The 15,257-nt window shown below is 40.9% G+C and overlaps 1 protein-coding gene across 2 annotated transcripts in view; it reads right to left on the bottom strand.

Annotated features, from left to right (window-relative positions):
• sorcs3b (sortilin related VPS10 domain containing receptor 3b) overlaps positions 1-14,408 on the bottom strand; it is a 91,180-nt gene extending 76,772 nt beyond the window's left edge. For both annotated transcript variants that reach the window (XM_076978817.1, XM_076978818.1), the window contains exon 1: positions 13,659-14,408. In XM_076978817.1, the coding sequence (XP_076834932.1) occupies positions 13,659-14,297 (639 nt within the window). In that variant the 5' untranslated portion in view covers positions 14,298-14,408. The remainder of the gene's footprint in view (positions 1-13,658) is intronic.
• Between the last annotated feature and the right edge of the window lie 849 nt (positions 14,409-15,257).

Raw genomic sequence — 15,257 nt, 5'->3', positions numbered from 1 at the left:
GTTTTTTAACTTTCCTGGTTTTTAACTTTCGCGAGTGACCGTAGCGCGCGACTCCGCACGCGTTTATACATGACGTGTCACATTATTTACAGTGTTGTTCGCTCTCTGTGGTCGAAGATAAAGGCTTACAAGAAGCGCTGCACATTGTGTCAATTGATGCAAGTTACGAACTGCCGTCCAGAAAGACAATGTCGAAGAAAATCCAGCAGCTGTATGATGAGGTAATGGAAGTAAAACAGGTTATTGTGAAGAGCGGCACAAATGTGGCTCTGACTGGGGATCACTGGACCTCTGTTAGCAACAAGAATTATCTGTGTGACAGCTCATATTGTAGATGATGAATCTAAAGATGATTAAGATACAGTCATTTGCTTTGAGCATGCAGAAGACCACTTCTAGGCACTATGGAGATGTCTGTGGCAGAGGCCTGGGAAATTTAAGAAAAATATACCATCTAAAATGGTATTAAAAAACATCTTCTGATTTACTTCAATTCTTCCAATATCCTGAGCAAAACTCCCAAAATTAAACAACATTTTTGGTCAGAATTTCCAGTGTTCTGAACTCCAGTTCCAGTTTTCTGCACTCATCCATTGGTCTGTGTAGTAGACTGGTGGAAAAATAAACAAGATATTGAAGTTTATGATTATGTTCATTGATTCATTCATCATTGAAACTTAAATTAATATTTCTCATGTTAAATACTGAAATGCGATTAAAATGCGATTAATTTCGATTAATTAATTACAAAGCTTCCGATTAATTCGATTAATTTTTTTAATCGCGTCCCACCACTATATATATATATATAACCTTTCAAATGTCACTTTATTCTGCAGCTCAGACTGTAAATTCCATTGGTTCTTCCCCAATACAATCTGCATATGTGACTGCAAGGGATATTGGGGATAGGTTGGGGATGATGGTGTTAGGGATATTGGAGGTAGGTTGGGATGATGGTGTTAGGGATATTGGAGGTAGGTTGGGATGATGGTGTTAGGGATATTTGAGGTAGGTTGGGGATGATGGTGTTAGGGATATTGGAGGTAGGTTGGGATGATGGTGTTAGGGATATTTGAGGTATGTTGGGATGATGGTGTTAGGGATATTGGGGATAGGTTGGGGATGATGGTGTTAGGGATATTTGAGGTAGGTTGGGGATAATGGTGTTAGGGATATTGGAGGTAGGTTGGGATGATGGTGTTAGGGATATTTGAGGTATGTTGGGATGATGGTGTTAGGGATATTGGAGGTAGGTTAGGGATGCGCTCTCCTTTATCTACTTGCTGTGTGGTTCTCGTTTGTAGTTTAAGTTACCCAGTGTTCTTAGCGTGTGTTGCTGTCCGGTCCAGGTTAGTCTTCGGCTCGTGTTCTACGTCTGTCTTGTTCACAAAATTCATTTTGTTCTCATCTGCTTTTACTCTCCGTTCTTCCCCTCCCCACGTGTTTAGTAGTGTGTGTCTAGATCGCTGTCTCTCTGTTTAGATTTCTTATAGTAGCGTTTGTGTTTAGTTCGCTGTCTCTCTGTTTAGATTGTGGTTTATGCCTGTGCTGTTAGTGTCTCTGTTGGTTTTCCTGTGTTTGTATTCTTTGGTTGGTTGATGTTTCATTGCTTGTGTATGTGCGTGCTTCGTTGACCCTCTTTATTATTGCTGGTAGTGTATACCCCCTGTCATTGGTTGAGTCCTCCTTCCGTTGTTCTGCTTCTGTTTGGTTTTGTTGCGTATCTTTTATTAAATATTCAAAACCCGCTATTGCGTCACCCCTTCCCTGTTAAATCGTTACAATGAGAGGGTGGATGCAAATGCAGGAAGACTTTAATAGCTGAAAATACAAACTAACAAACAAAACAAACAACAAGACTACTAGATACAAACAGGTAAGCAAAATACAAACAAAAAGAAATAACACACAACTGGGAAAAAACATAATAAACAATAACTGTCACGGTACGGCGGGCCCCCTACTGGTCGCCCCCATATACAGCGACAGTTGTCCTGTTGTTGTGGGCGTTGTGTTCATCCCTCGGGTGGGCGGAGCCTGTGATCCGTCTCACCTGAGGGTCGTTTGTTCGACTATATATGTCTTATCTTTGTACCTGTTGACCGCTGGTCATTATATCCTTCATTTGGATCTAAGTCACAGGTTTTGGTTTGCGCACTTTTCCTATTAACACTAGAAGCGCCGCGCCTCATTTACATACTTATACCTAGAAGCGCGGAGGGCCGGTCATCTGACCGATTTCACCACCTCCTACTAGCGCCGTGTTGTTTTCACCTACTTAAAGCGCGCCTCGGGCGGTCAAAAGACCGCTGAGTCTTTACACAGGGGAGCTGGTACTGACACATAATTAACGCTAGATGGCGTTTTGCACAAAAGGAAGAATGAGCCGCCCAAACAAAATATTCGTAATGGTGACATTTGCACGTAACGTCAATATGTTAACAAATTAATGTGACTAAACCTTTTAGAATCAGTGCCTTGTGACCTTGTTCTCAGTAGCTTTCCCATTGTCAGTTTTGTTTAGTTTCATATTGCATTTCCTGGTTTGTGCGAAAACGTAAATGCAAAATATAGTTTCAGTTTTGTTGCTTGGTTAGTGTAATAGTTTGCTTATTTGTCTGTGTGTTATTCTGTTGGCATATATGTCACTATATTATCATGTACGTTCGCCACACCACTAACCCGCACCCCCACTGTGAAGCGTTCACGTCTTTTGTCTTGCTAATGAAACAGACTGCGCTGCAGCCTTCCACCCCCACATCCACAAAAAGCTTGTTCGATACTCAGAGTAGCAAAGTGAAGCCCGTAGACCGAGCTAAAGCAAGTTTGTTTGTATACTCAATGTTACGCCATTTCAAGTTTTAATGTCTAAAAGTTGTGTATGTTAGTGAATTGTAGGCTATGGTGAACATAACAATCTACAAATAAATGTCTAAAATGTTTTGTGTTAGACAAAGAACAAAAAGCATAAATAGGCAAAATAATTACAAAAATATCATTATAAAAGGTAGGCTATGTACCTTTGCGTAACAAAACGCAAAATTATTAAAATGATACGGATGGCTTCACGAATATAGTTGCCTCTGTCCTCTCTAATGTTCACTTTTTTATCTCGCCGTATTGTGTTGCTGTTTCAAATGAGGTGTTTGATCGGTGAATAGCCGATGTGTGATCCCACGTCCTAACGACCGTGTTATCACCGAGCGTTATATTGCATAAGTTTCGTTCCCCACCTCAAATTAAGTTCCATTTATGTAGTGAATTGTGAACTTGAGAATAAACCTCCGCCGCTGTGGTAATGTTCATGCACTGTTTGAACAATATTTATTAATTACAGCCAGGTTTTGGAGGTTGTAGAACACAGCTACAGGCCAACAACGGGTGCATCCCGTCTCTCTTTAGCGTATATTGCATAAGTTTCGTTCACCACCTCAAATTAAGTTCCATTTATGTAGTGAATTGTGAACTTGAGAATAAACCTCCACCGCTGTGGTTAATGTTCATGCACTGTTTGAACAATATTTATTAATTACAGCCAGGTTTTGGAGGTTGTAGAACACAGCTACAGGCCAACAACGGGTGCATCCCGTCTCTCTTTAGCGTATATTGCATAAGTTTCGTTCACCACCTCAAATTAAGTTCCATTTATGTAGTGAATTGTGAACTTGAGAATAAACCTCCACCGCTGTGGTTAATGTTCATGCACTGTTTGAACAATATTTATTAATTACAGCCAGGTTTTGGAGGTTGTAGAACACAGCTACAGGCCAACAACGGGTGCATCCCGTCTCTCTTTAGCGTATATTGCATAAGTTTCGTTCACCACCTCAAATTAAGTTCCATTTATGTAGTGAATTGTGAACTTGAGAATAAACCTCCACCGCTGTGGTTAATGTTCATGCACTGTTTGAACAATATTTATTAATTACAGCCAGGTTTTGGAGGTTGTAGAACACAGCTACAGGCCAACAACGGGTGCATCCCGTCTCTCTTTAGCGTATATTGCATAAGTTTCGTTCACCACCTCAAATTAAGTTCCATTTATGTAGTGAATTGTGAACTTGAGAATAAACCTCCACCGCTGTGGTTAATGTTCATGCACTGTTTGAACAATATTTATTAATTACAGCCAGGTTTTGGAGGTTGTAGAACACAGCTACAGGCCAACAACGGGTGCATCCCGTCTCTCTTTAGCGTATATTGCATAAGTTTCGTTCCCCACCTCAAATTAAGTTACATTTATGTAATGAATTGTGAACTTGAGAATAAACCTCCACCGCTGTGGTTAATGTTCATGCAGTGTTTGAACAATATTTATTAATTACAGCCAGGTTTTGGAGGTTGTAGAACACAGCTACAGGCCAACAACGGGTGCATCCCGTCTCTCTTTAGCGTATATTGCATAAGTTTCGTTCACCACCTCAAATTAAGTTCCATTTATGTAGTGAATTGTGAACTTGAGAATAAACCTCCACCGCTGTGGTTAATGTTCATGCACTGTTTGAACAATATTTATTAATTACAGCCAGGTTTTGGAGGTTGTAGAACACAGCTACAGGCCAACAACGGGTGCATCCCGTCTCTCTTTAGCGTATATTGTATAAGTTTCGTTCACCACCTCAAATTAAGTTCCCTTTGTTTTGATTTGTGTGTCAGCTTCACACAACTCAACATTCAAAACACAGCTTAGGTGCAGTCTTTGCACATTTGCCACAGACCAGTCACTTACATGTCTGGCAGATGTCATACGTTTTGTTCCCTGAACATCTGCCGACTTGGCATTGTTTTCTTTTTGAGGGCGGGCAAGGAGCTTCAGGTAAAATTCGCTTTTGTGCCACTGCCCTAGCCGCTTTCGCCATTTTCTGCTGTGCACACAGCTCCTTTACCAACTCGAGAATAAACCTTCGTCTGCTCAGGTTAACGTTCATGCACTGTTTGAACAATATATGTGCATTTATTGCAGCCAGGTCTAGGAGGTTGTAGAAAACCACGACAGGCCAACGACGGGTGCCTCCCTTCACCGAATACAGTCGTGCCATTTGATCCATAACATCAACGCCACATTTAGTCGTGTTGTAATATGAAACAGTTTCAGGCAGTTTCTTTGCGCCATTATCAATTGAAACTGTCTGATGCATTGAGCTCAGGATGTATACATTTTTTTTAGGTTTTGCCTGGTAAATCGTTAGAGTTATTTTTCCAGCCCGCAACACCTTGGTGGAAAATCTTTCAGACTGTGCCTGTGTACATGGGGGCATCTCACGTCTCATTTTATTCATCGTACCAACAATAGTGGTTTTGTTCGCCAAAAGGGTGTTTGCAAGTGCCAATGAAGTGAAGAAATTGTCAGTCGTTACATTTCTTCCTTTACCCGTGAAAGGCTCCATCAAACGCAACACAATATTTTCAGACAACCGTTGACCAGCCGGCCTGCTTTCATCTTTTCCTAGATAGGGAATGGCGTTCAACATATATTTTGTTTCAACATCAGCGGCCACCCAGAACTTAATCCCAAATGTATCGGGTTTATTGGCCATGTACTGAGTGAAACGACAGCGAGCTTTAGTTGGGAACAGTTGCTCATCAACAGTTATGTTCTCACCGGGCGTGTAAGAAGCAATACTGTTTTTCACAAATTTATCAAATATCTCCGAGATCATAGCAAATTTATCAGTCGCAAGGTGGGCAGCCCTTGTGCTCTTGTCATCAAAGCGCAGATAGCGCATGATATCTCTGAATGTCTGTCTAGACATTGTCTCTTTGAAAATGGGATTTCCTAAGTCAGCAGACCAGTATTCATCAAGTTTCATGCTTTTACCGGCTGTTATACCTCTCAAATAAACGAGACCCACAAATGCTTTCAATTCGTCAGCTGTTAGTTTGAACTGAGCATTATTTCGTTCAGCCTCTGCCTCTGTATTTCAGAATTGCGAATAGGCAAAGCAAGACGCTCTCACGGTTTGAAAACCATTGATATAAACTTATATATAGTATATATTAAATAATATTAATAAATAAAGTATATATTTTAAGACTTTGGAAAGTGAAACACTTTCACTTTCGTTCAACGGACGAATTCCGTTTTGTCTTTACACAATAATCAGTTTGAACTTTGTGAATAATTTAGTTTTGAAAACTATTGATCTTTATTTAGTTATACTAAATATTAAATGACATACGAATCTTTGCGACACCCGCTGGCAGAAAAGAGAATCACAGTCTTGAAGTTTAGGCGACGACGACAATATTACAGAGATACGAGCGAAGTCGATTGAAACTAGCATGTGCAGGGTTTCTTTTAACAATGTAAAAATACTAGTTTATTAAAAGGACAATTCTGGGAAAAGTCATGAAAGGAGGGTTCTGAAATTGGATCCAGTGCAAAGATATTATTTTTTTTTGTGCTGCTGCGGTCAAGTGACCGGTGCTCGGCGCTTCTAGGTATAATTAGGTCGACCCGAGGCGGCGCTTCTAGTAGACGTCACAGCGGTCAAATGACCGGAGCTTTGGCGCTTCTAGTGTTAAACCATCCCTTTTCCCTGAGACTTGGCGTGATCGCTTCCATTTTATTTCGTTCAACCTGCCCGACACAATAACACAAAGAATACACAAAACAAATGACAATAACCGGCAAATAAGAATGCCAAACTCAGGGTATAAATACATGGACTGACACGTAACAAACTAGGAACAGGTGAAAACAATGAGGCGGGACAGAAACAAGCGGTGGAACAGAAGAGAACCAAAATAAAGAACCACATTGCAAAAAAAACTAGCAAGAAAACTAAAAACAGGCATGAGAGGCACAAAGTGATGCCAACAGATGATGACAGGCAGATCGTGATGCCAACATTCTGTTCATTGTGTTTTCTTCTTTGCCCTTTCTCAGGCAGGAGTTGTAAATGCTTTACTCTTCAACTTGAAGAGAATTGATCGATCCCAAGAGATTGTGCCATCATCAGTTCTCAATTATGTTCAATTCAGAATAACTCACTCAGTTAATCAGGTGAGTGGTTTTTGCCATATCCTATTATAAAAGAGTAGTTGTTTGACCCATTCACCAAGTTACCAAGTTTGAAGGCTGTAGTTTTAAAATAATTATAGTTATAAAATAAATGGGTTCCTAATGGAAGGATGGAGGGATAAATGAAAAGATAGAAGATGAAACACAGATGAAAGCTGTCAGTATGAAATGCGGTTTGATAGTTAAGGTAAGCTGTTGATTTGTTTTTTTTTTTTTTTTACAAAGTTTGATGGCTACGATGGCTGGTTATGAACTCAGTGTTAAAAGAGGCACAAATGATGGATAGAAGGGGTGTATGGATGAGTAGATGGATGAGTGGATGGATGAGTAGATGGATGAGTGCTATCAGCATGAAGTGCAGTTTGATGATTGAGACTAGTAGCTCAATAAGTACAATAAATTAAGTCTTTAATGCCGCAGGAGTATCAGAAGATCCCTGGGAGGATGGAGGGATGAAAAAGAAGAAAAAATAAGTGGAGGAAATGAAAAGTTGTGTTTTTTCTGTGTGCTAATTTATAATTAATTAATTATTACTAACTAATTAAAATATTACCATGAGAGAAGCTATTGTCTCATTAAACAGTCCTGCCAAAGTGGTTTTTACAGCCAAAAATACAGACCACTTTCAGTCCACTCTTTGGTAATAAACATAATGTCCCTTTGGACATTTCTGATCATTTCAGTAAGAATTCTTCATATTGAACCAGGTAAATTAATTATAGCTAGAGTAACCAATAACTTAAAAAGCACGATAAATAACACAAAGTGGGATCATTTGCTTTTTGTTTTGTTTGCCTTACAAAAACATAAAAAAAAGAAAATGATTCTCAATTCAGAATAGAAAATCAGTTGAATGGTGTACAGAAGGTATACAGATGTAGTAACAGGAGTTTGTATTTTAGATGTAGGAATTTGAAAATCAGTTAAAGAAAGGTACATACACTGACCTGGACCCTCTCAGAGTTTTTACCTTTTTGAATGTAGATAAGTGTGAAGAGGAAATGTTTTAATCCCTCTGAAGGCAGATCAGTGTACAGATTTCTGTTTGCTAATTAAAAATGTGATCCAAGACTACCACATCTGTTTGATGTTCCAGTTCTCAAAGAGATACAGAGTAAAATGTGAGAATTTCTCACAAGCATCTGTCAAGGCAGTAAATTACTCTCAAAGGGAAAACACATTTGTCAGACTAATAAAGGACAATTAAATCAAGGTTCTGAGGTAAAGTTAAGTCTGAGTTAGAGATGTCTGCATATAGACTAAGGCCATCTTATTTTGTGTGTGTGTCTGTGTGCTTGGTGTGGACAACACTGTCATGGATATACGGCTCACTTTGCATAAACAGAGTTCTTATCCTTATGCAAAAACACAGGAAAAGCTTATTTCATAAAAGTATTGTGTGTACGTGATTTGTTGACAGGGGGGTGGGGGGCGAACGTAATTTGTTGACCGGGGGGCCGGTACAAATTCAATAAAGGCCCGAATCTAGCCCTGGTTCACACTGTTCCGCAGACATTTTAAACATCCTGGGCTTATGCAAAACGAACAGGCATTAAAATGACAGGCTTAAAAAGGTTCATTTCTTCCAATTGCTTGTGCCCCACCTGCAATACCCATACGCCCCACACTTTGAGAAACGCTGCTTTAGCTACCCTTTATTTAAACCCACTCCTGAAAGAGACACCTCCCCCTAGTGGTTTGGTCCCTTATTCTAATTTGCATCAGATTTATTCTGACACAGAATTGCAGAGTACAGTGCAGCATAATTATAATAAATAGTATATACTTTGCACGCACTAGCCAACAAAAGACCATCCTATGTAAATAAAAGACAACAAAATTTGTGTGTGTGTGTGTGTGTGTGTGTGTGTGTGTGTGTGTGTGTGTGTGCGTGCGTGCGTGTGTGTGTGTGCACGCGTGTGTGTGTGTGTGCCTGTGTGTATGTGTGTGTGTGTGTTTGGTGTTTGAGTGATTAAGCATTTTTATTTTATTAACTTTGTTTTCAGTGGCCTGAGTGATGTTCAGCTCGCTGTGTGTAAACAGACCTCTTACCCTCATGCCAAAATGCAGGCAGTACTTCACTTAACTTCAGATATAATAAGTAGTATTAGTCACACAATCAAGGAGACTGTCTGTTCCAAACACACACACGCACACACACACACACATACATTCACATACACACATACATACACACTAGCGATGTATTTTGTGGTAGCTGTCATTAGCTTTCTATAACCTTTTTCTTAGTGTTTGCTTTTGTGTGTGCAAGACTGTCCCACAGTCAGTATGTCTGTATGTGTGTATGTTCAAGGATTCTAAATTCCTTTAGCAACCCTTAATTTAAACCCACTCCTGAGAGAAACACCTCCCCCTAGTGGTTTGGCTCCTTACGCTCATTTGCATCAGGTTTATTTTGTCTAGACAATGAAAGAACACAGAATTGCAATAGAGATTTGATTTAACAGTCGGCAGGAGCCCTACTCTCAGGAAATGTCAACTCTGCATATGCTGGAGGCGAACTATTGATCAGACCAGGGTGAAGAAAAACAACAAGACCTTCAAACAATCAGACGCTTTTTTATCATCATCCTATTTATGGATTTCAGTTTATTGTTTTTGGTTTTGTGAATGCAGGAAGATTTAGCTAAGCAGCCTGACCCCTGCAGGGAAGATGATCTGAAAGCTCTCAGCTAACCCCTGTGTTAAGGCTTTAAGAATTCAAAAACACTCATACAAACAAATATGTGCACACATAAAGTATACACACACGTTAGAAATGTGTCTGCCCGGACATAAATGAAGAAACAAAATGAGCAACACAAGCATGTAACACACATACGTATACATATAGAGAGAGAGGGGGGGGGGGGGGGGGGAGAGAAAGAGAAAGAGAAAGAGAGAGAGAGAACAGAAAGCTGAGGAAATCTCACTGTAGCTTTTCTGTGTATGACCACTGTTAGATTCTGTATATTCATTCTGCAACTGCTTGTTTAAGCCAGACATCTGAGCCATATAGCCAAATATGACATGACACTTGGCAGCTTAATAATTCCACCTTTATTGCAGTGCCCGAGAGACCAAGTTCCTTCAGTCTAATGCCCCAGAGACCATGTTCCTTTAGTGCAGGACCACAAACACCCTTGTTTCTTCAGTGTAGTGTCCCACTGAGCCTGATACCTCGGTGTATTGTCCCAGTGAGCCTGATACATCAGTGTAGTGTCCCAGTGAGCCTGATACCTCAGTGTACTGTCCCAGTGAGCCTGATACCTCAGTGTACTGTCCCAGTGAGCCTGATACTTCAGTGTAGTGTCCCAGTGAGTCTTTTCCTTCAGAGTAGTGTCCCAGTGAGTATTTTCCTTCAGTGTACGGTCCCAGTGAGTCTGATACTTCAGTGTACTGTCCCAGTGAGTCTTTTCCTTCAGTGTAGTGTCCCGGTGAGACTGATACCTCAGTGTAGTGTCCCAGTGAGTCTTTTCCTTCAGTGTACTGTCCCAGTGAGTCTTTTCCTTCAGTGTACTGTCCCAGTGAGCCTGATACTTCAGTGTAGTGTCCCAGTGAGTATTTTCCTTCAGTGTACTGTCCCAGTGAGCCTGATACTTCAGTGTAGTGTCCCAGTGAGCCTGAAACCTCAGTGTAGTGTTCCAGTGAGCCTGATACTTCAGTGTAGTGTCCCAGTGAGTCTTTTCCTTCAGTGTAGTGTCCCGGTGAGCCTGATACATGAGTGTAGTGTCCCAACCAGCATGCTTTTTCATACAGATATTCCTACCTTCCAATTTGTGAATTTGTTCTTCTGTTTTGTTGGCAGAGACTAATTTCCCTTGTAGACCTGGCTTGTGTGAAACAGTTGGCTTATACATCTGAAGGTTGGAATATGCACAGTGGCAGATGTTCAGTGTGCAGCCTGCAGGTCTGGGGTATATTAACCTGTTTTTCAGGGAGTGCCTCTAGACCGTTTGTGGGCGGAATCTGTTGGGTCACTCTGCCCTTGCTAGATTGCCCGTAAATTAGAATTTTGGTAGTGATTTGTTGTTAAGATAACATACAGTGAAGTAACTGATAAAGATCTAAGAATATGCATGAATAATTATGATTATGTACAGGCTTACTTCTCATGTTTTCTGGGAGCTAAGATGAACCACTATAGTTAAAATACAGAGATATAGGTATGATGGTAACACCCAAGCCAAATGAGACACACATTCGTTTTAAACTGATCCACCAAGCTGCTCTCTAATAATTTGCTACTGATTCGAACCAGTCTAGATTCAAATAGTGCAATTTAGATTTGGTTTAAGAGCTAGGGTGTAGAAGTCTGCACTGGAAATTGTGCTTCCCATGAATTTTTAAGAGTGAGAATTGTAAAAGGCAAATTGTAAACTCCTACAATACATTTCATCAAAGTAAATTCCTGGTAATTCATCTAATTTGGTTACATTAACATCTTGACTGCAATTAAATTATTTTTATGTCACTGTGTGACCATGTTAAAAACACTAAACTTCATTTCACACTCCATTGCAGTTCATTATATCTTTAAAAGATAAATATAATAAAATGAACAAAACAATATTTTGAAAATAAAATATTAAATAACATTTTGAAAATGTAAAAATAAAAAATACTATGTAAAGAATAATGAAACCATAAAACAGGAGTAAAACTGAAAATTAATAAAATGATTTTTGTTTTGTTTTTTTAATAAATTGACTTCGAAAAAGACCAGTCAGAGCCCAAGACAGCAAAGGATAGCTTGACTTTCAGGATGTGTGCATATACTGTACGTGTGTGTGTGTGTGTGTGTGTGTGTGTGTGTGTGTGTGTGTGTGTGTGTGTGTGTGTGTGTGTGTGTGTGAGATATTAAGATCTCACACATATGGGCATAATATAAATAAATATATAAATATATATATATATATATATATATATATATATATATATATATATATATATATATATATATATATATATATATCATATTATTACATTATTTGTATAAATGTGCATAAATAAACATGTATATATTACCATACAGGTAGGAATATATACATAAATGTGTGTGTGTGTGTGTGTGTGTGTGTGTGTGTGTGTGTGTGTGTGTGTGTGTGTGTGTGTGTGTGTGTGTGTGTGTGTGTGTGTGTGTGTGTGTGTGTGTGTGGACGGGCTGCTCAACTGCACAGCATGTCGCTTTCGCTGTCTCTAAAGTCATCTCTCATGCGGTAAAAGTTGCATGAATGGCATAATGGCATCAGCCAAACTAGCACCCAAACTAACACACACACACACACACACACACAAAACACTGGCTTCCATTTACAGACAGAAGACACAGTCAGAGGGACATATACACACATATGCACACCTGGTACTGAAGTCAAAGGGAGGAATGATCATTACTGCACAACATGCAGACGAATCACTAACATGCACAACTGCTACAGTACTTCTCAGAACAATCCAGACATATTTTACCTTAAAAGAGTAAGGCATCAAACATTAGAAAGTCAAGTTATTAAAAAACATTAACTATAAGACATCATAAACCACCCAAATACCATCTGGATTCCACTTCAAATGTTTAGCACAACACCATGATCTCCTCGCTCAGCTAAAGCCAAGAAGCACAGAGAACATTGTGCACTCAGATACAGTCAATAGTCAGTAAATTAGCACCATGGGCAGTGCTTTTAGAAGCCAGATCATTACAGCCACAATTACAGTGGTTTTCTGATTTCTCACAAAACCCAGCATTTAAAACATCCCAAAGGAGCCACTGCAGTCTTGAGGTGTTTGAGTTGGAGCCTCTGCTGGTAGAAGCACTAACACGTTGCATCATCACAGTATAAGGCTGTAGTTAGTCCCCGTGACCCTACGCACCAATGCTACGAACTGAAGGACAGCAGCGAAGCCTTTTGACAAGGAAACCACATAAAATCTTTCTCCCAGGTGTTCTAACACACAGCATCTCAGTAAATGCTTATTAATGCTTGTAATGGGTGGTAAATGCTGAAATTAACTCTTGAAATTGGCATGCAAGTGAGATTATTAAAACTCAGTGAACAAAACCAATCAAACAAATCAGAATTATCCAAGGGCTGTGGTGCTGAACACGCCGAGGGCTCCTTCAGAGGGATATTCTGTAGATTCATGTGTTCTCCAGAACACATTTGATTAACGTTGGTGTACTTTGTGGATCCATCTAATATTTTTACAGTCGAGACAACACTAGCCTTAGAAGCAGTCTCCAAACAACTCTCGAAGCGGTAAATTAGTGCACTTGCCAAAAACAGCAAGGCAGCGTGTGTTTTGTGCAAACACGCACACACGCGCGCGCGCGCACACACACACACACACACACACACACAAACACACACACACACACACACACACACATACGCACACTCACACATCCCTCTGGTATGTTCCATCTAAAAGATGTTCATTTCGGCTGCACACAAACACGTAAATGACACATGGTTTCCGACAGCAAAATGTAAATGAAATCAAGATCACATCCAAGCCGCTCTATTACATATGCGACATGTAAGTAGTGCTCCCAATACACAGTGTTTCAACAATTTTGAGTAATCGAACGGAGCCTTTGCTGGAGTGGTAATAAGTCTTTACTCACGCTACTGTTGATCCCGGACCACAGCACTCTGGCCTGACTGTGTGCCGAGTCCCCGGTAAGGGCAAAGGTGGAGATAACAAGAACCGTCTCACTCTGCCTGGCGCTTTTACCCGCTCCGTCCGCCACTGTCCGCCGCAGTTCGGAACGTGGAGCCGGTGCGCCATGGAACTTCTCCGGCCCCTTTACTTTAACGCTGTCAGAAAGATCTGCCACATCGTGTATACTGCGCTTCTCTCTCCGTTTTAACATCGCATTCTTATGAAATACGAATGAATTAAGTTTTGCGCCTTTGTCATTAGTAAAACTGTTGCAGTCTGGTCCGGGCGTTATGCCGCCGAGCTGCCTGTTTCTCCGGGATACTGGGTCTCCGTGTACTTGAGAATAAAGTTCAGCTCTGTCTGCCCAGTCTCCATTATTTTCCGCGGTGCCGGATGCACTTTTCCTGTAGAACCTTGGCAGTGATGTTTGGTGATTAGGATGTTTGTGCAGTAATGACCCCGCTTGCGCTTTTAGCGGGATTTTGGTTGAAGTGAGGCATGATGCACAAGTTATCTCTGCGCGGACGGGGAGCGCCACGAGAGCGCAAAGTAACGCAACCGTGCAATATGAGGGGAAGCTACAGAGCTCGGTAACTCCCATCTTTCTTCCTAAAAATATAACTTAATGAGCCCAAACAGCCGGTCCCGAATCAGCTCTCCGAGGCGATGACTCCAGCATCACTGAGCCTGACACTGAGTGGAAGCGCTTGGTTCTGCGCTCGGCGGAGATGAGAATGAGATGCTGTTACCGGAGAGGTGGAGCTGACACACACGCGCGCGCGCGCGCACTCACGCTCCACACCCGCACGCGCGTACACACACACACACACACACACACACACACACATACACACACACACACACACACACACACACACAAAAGCCCAGAAAGAGTGAGTGGAGAGTGTGTGACATGTGCACGAAAAGTAGAACACAGAAGAAAATAGTGATCGGATATGGCAATGGTCCCGTGGGCATCCGCGCGCTGCTTCAACTGCAACATTGCCGTGACCAGATCTAATTATATTATTAAGCGTGTCATAAACACCTGAAACTGGGCACAAAAAGAAGAACTAAAATTAAGGCTTTATTGTTTCGGTTCCATGCACTAAATCTTGAATAAGTCACTTTTTCATCACGTATAGATAGGGTTAGACACGTTAACTCGCATCACATCCTTGACGCTGTAACCGTGAGAAAAAAAACGTTACATGAAATAGTAATACGAAAATATTCATTTCCACCAACCTGTGGAGAATTCGTGAGGGAGCAGGAGGGAGACCAATAGAGAGAGAGAGCAGTAGAGAGAGGGAGGAGACCAGTAGAGAGAGAGAGAGAGAGAGAGAGAGAGAGAGGGAGACCAGTAGAGAGAGACAGAGAGACCAGGGTAGAGAGAGAGAGAGAGAGAGAGAGAGAGAGAGAGAGACACCAGTAGAGAGAGACAGAGAGACCAGGATAGAGAGAAGAGAGGGACTAGTAGATGTGGTAACACAAGTCTTTCCTGGGAGTGAATTAAAATATTCATAATTACAAAAACTTCGCAGTGATAACAATAAAGGCA

Source organism: Brachyhypopomus gauderio, chromosome 17 (genome assembly GCF_052324685.1).
Source record: "Brachyhypopomus gauderio isolate BG-103 chromosome 17, BGAUD_0.2, whole genome shotgun sequence".
NCBI lineage: Eukaryota > Metazoa > Chordata > Actinopteri > Gymnotiformes > Hypopomidae > Brachyhypopomus > Brachyhypopomus gauderio.
The sequence above is the reverse complement of the archived record's forward strand: the minus strand, read 5'-3'. Positions and strand labels throughout refer to the sequence as shown.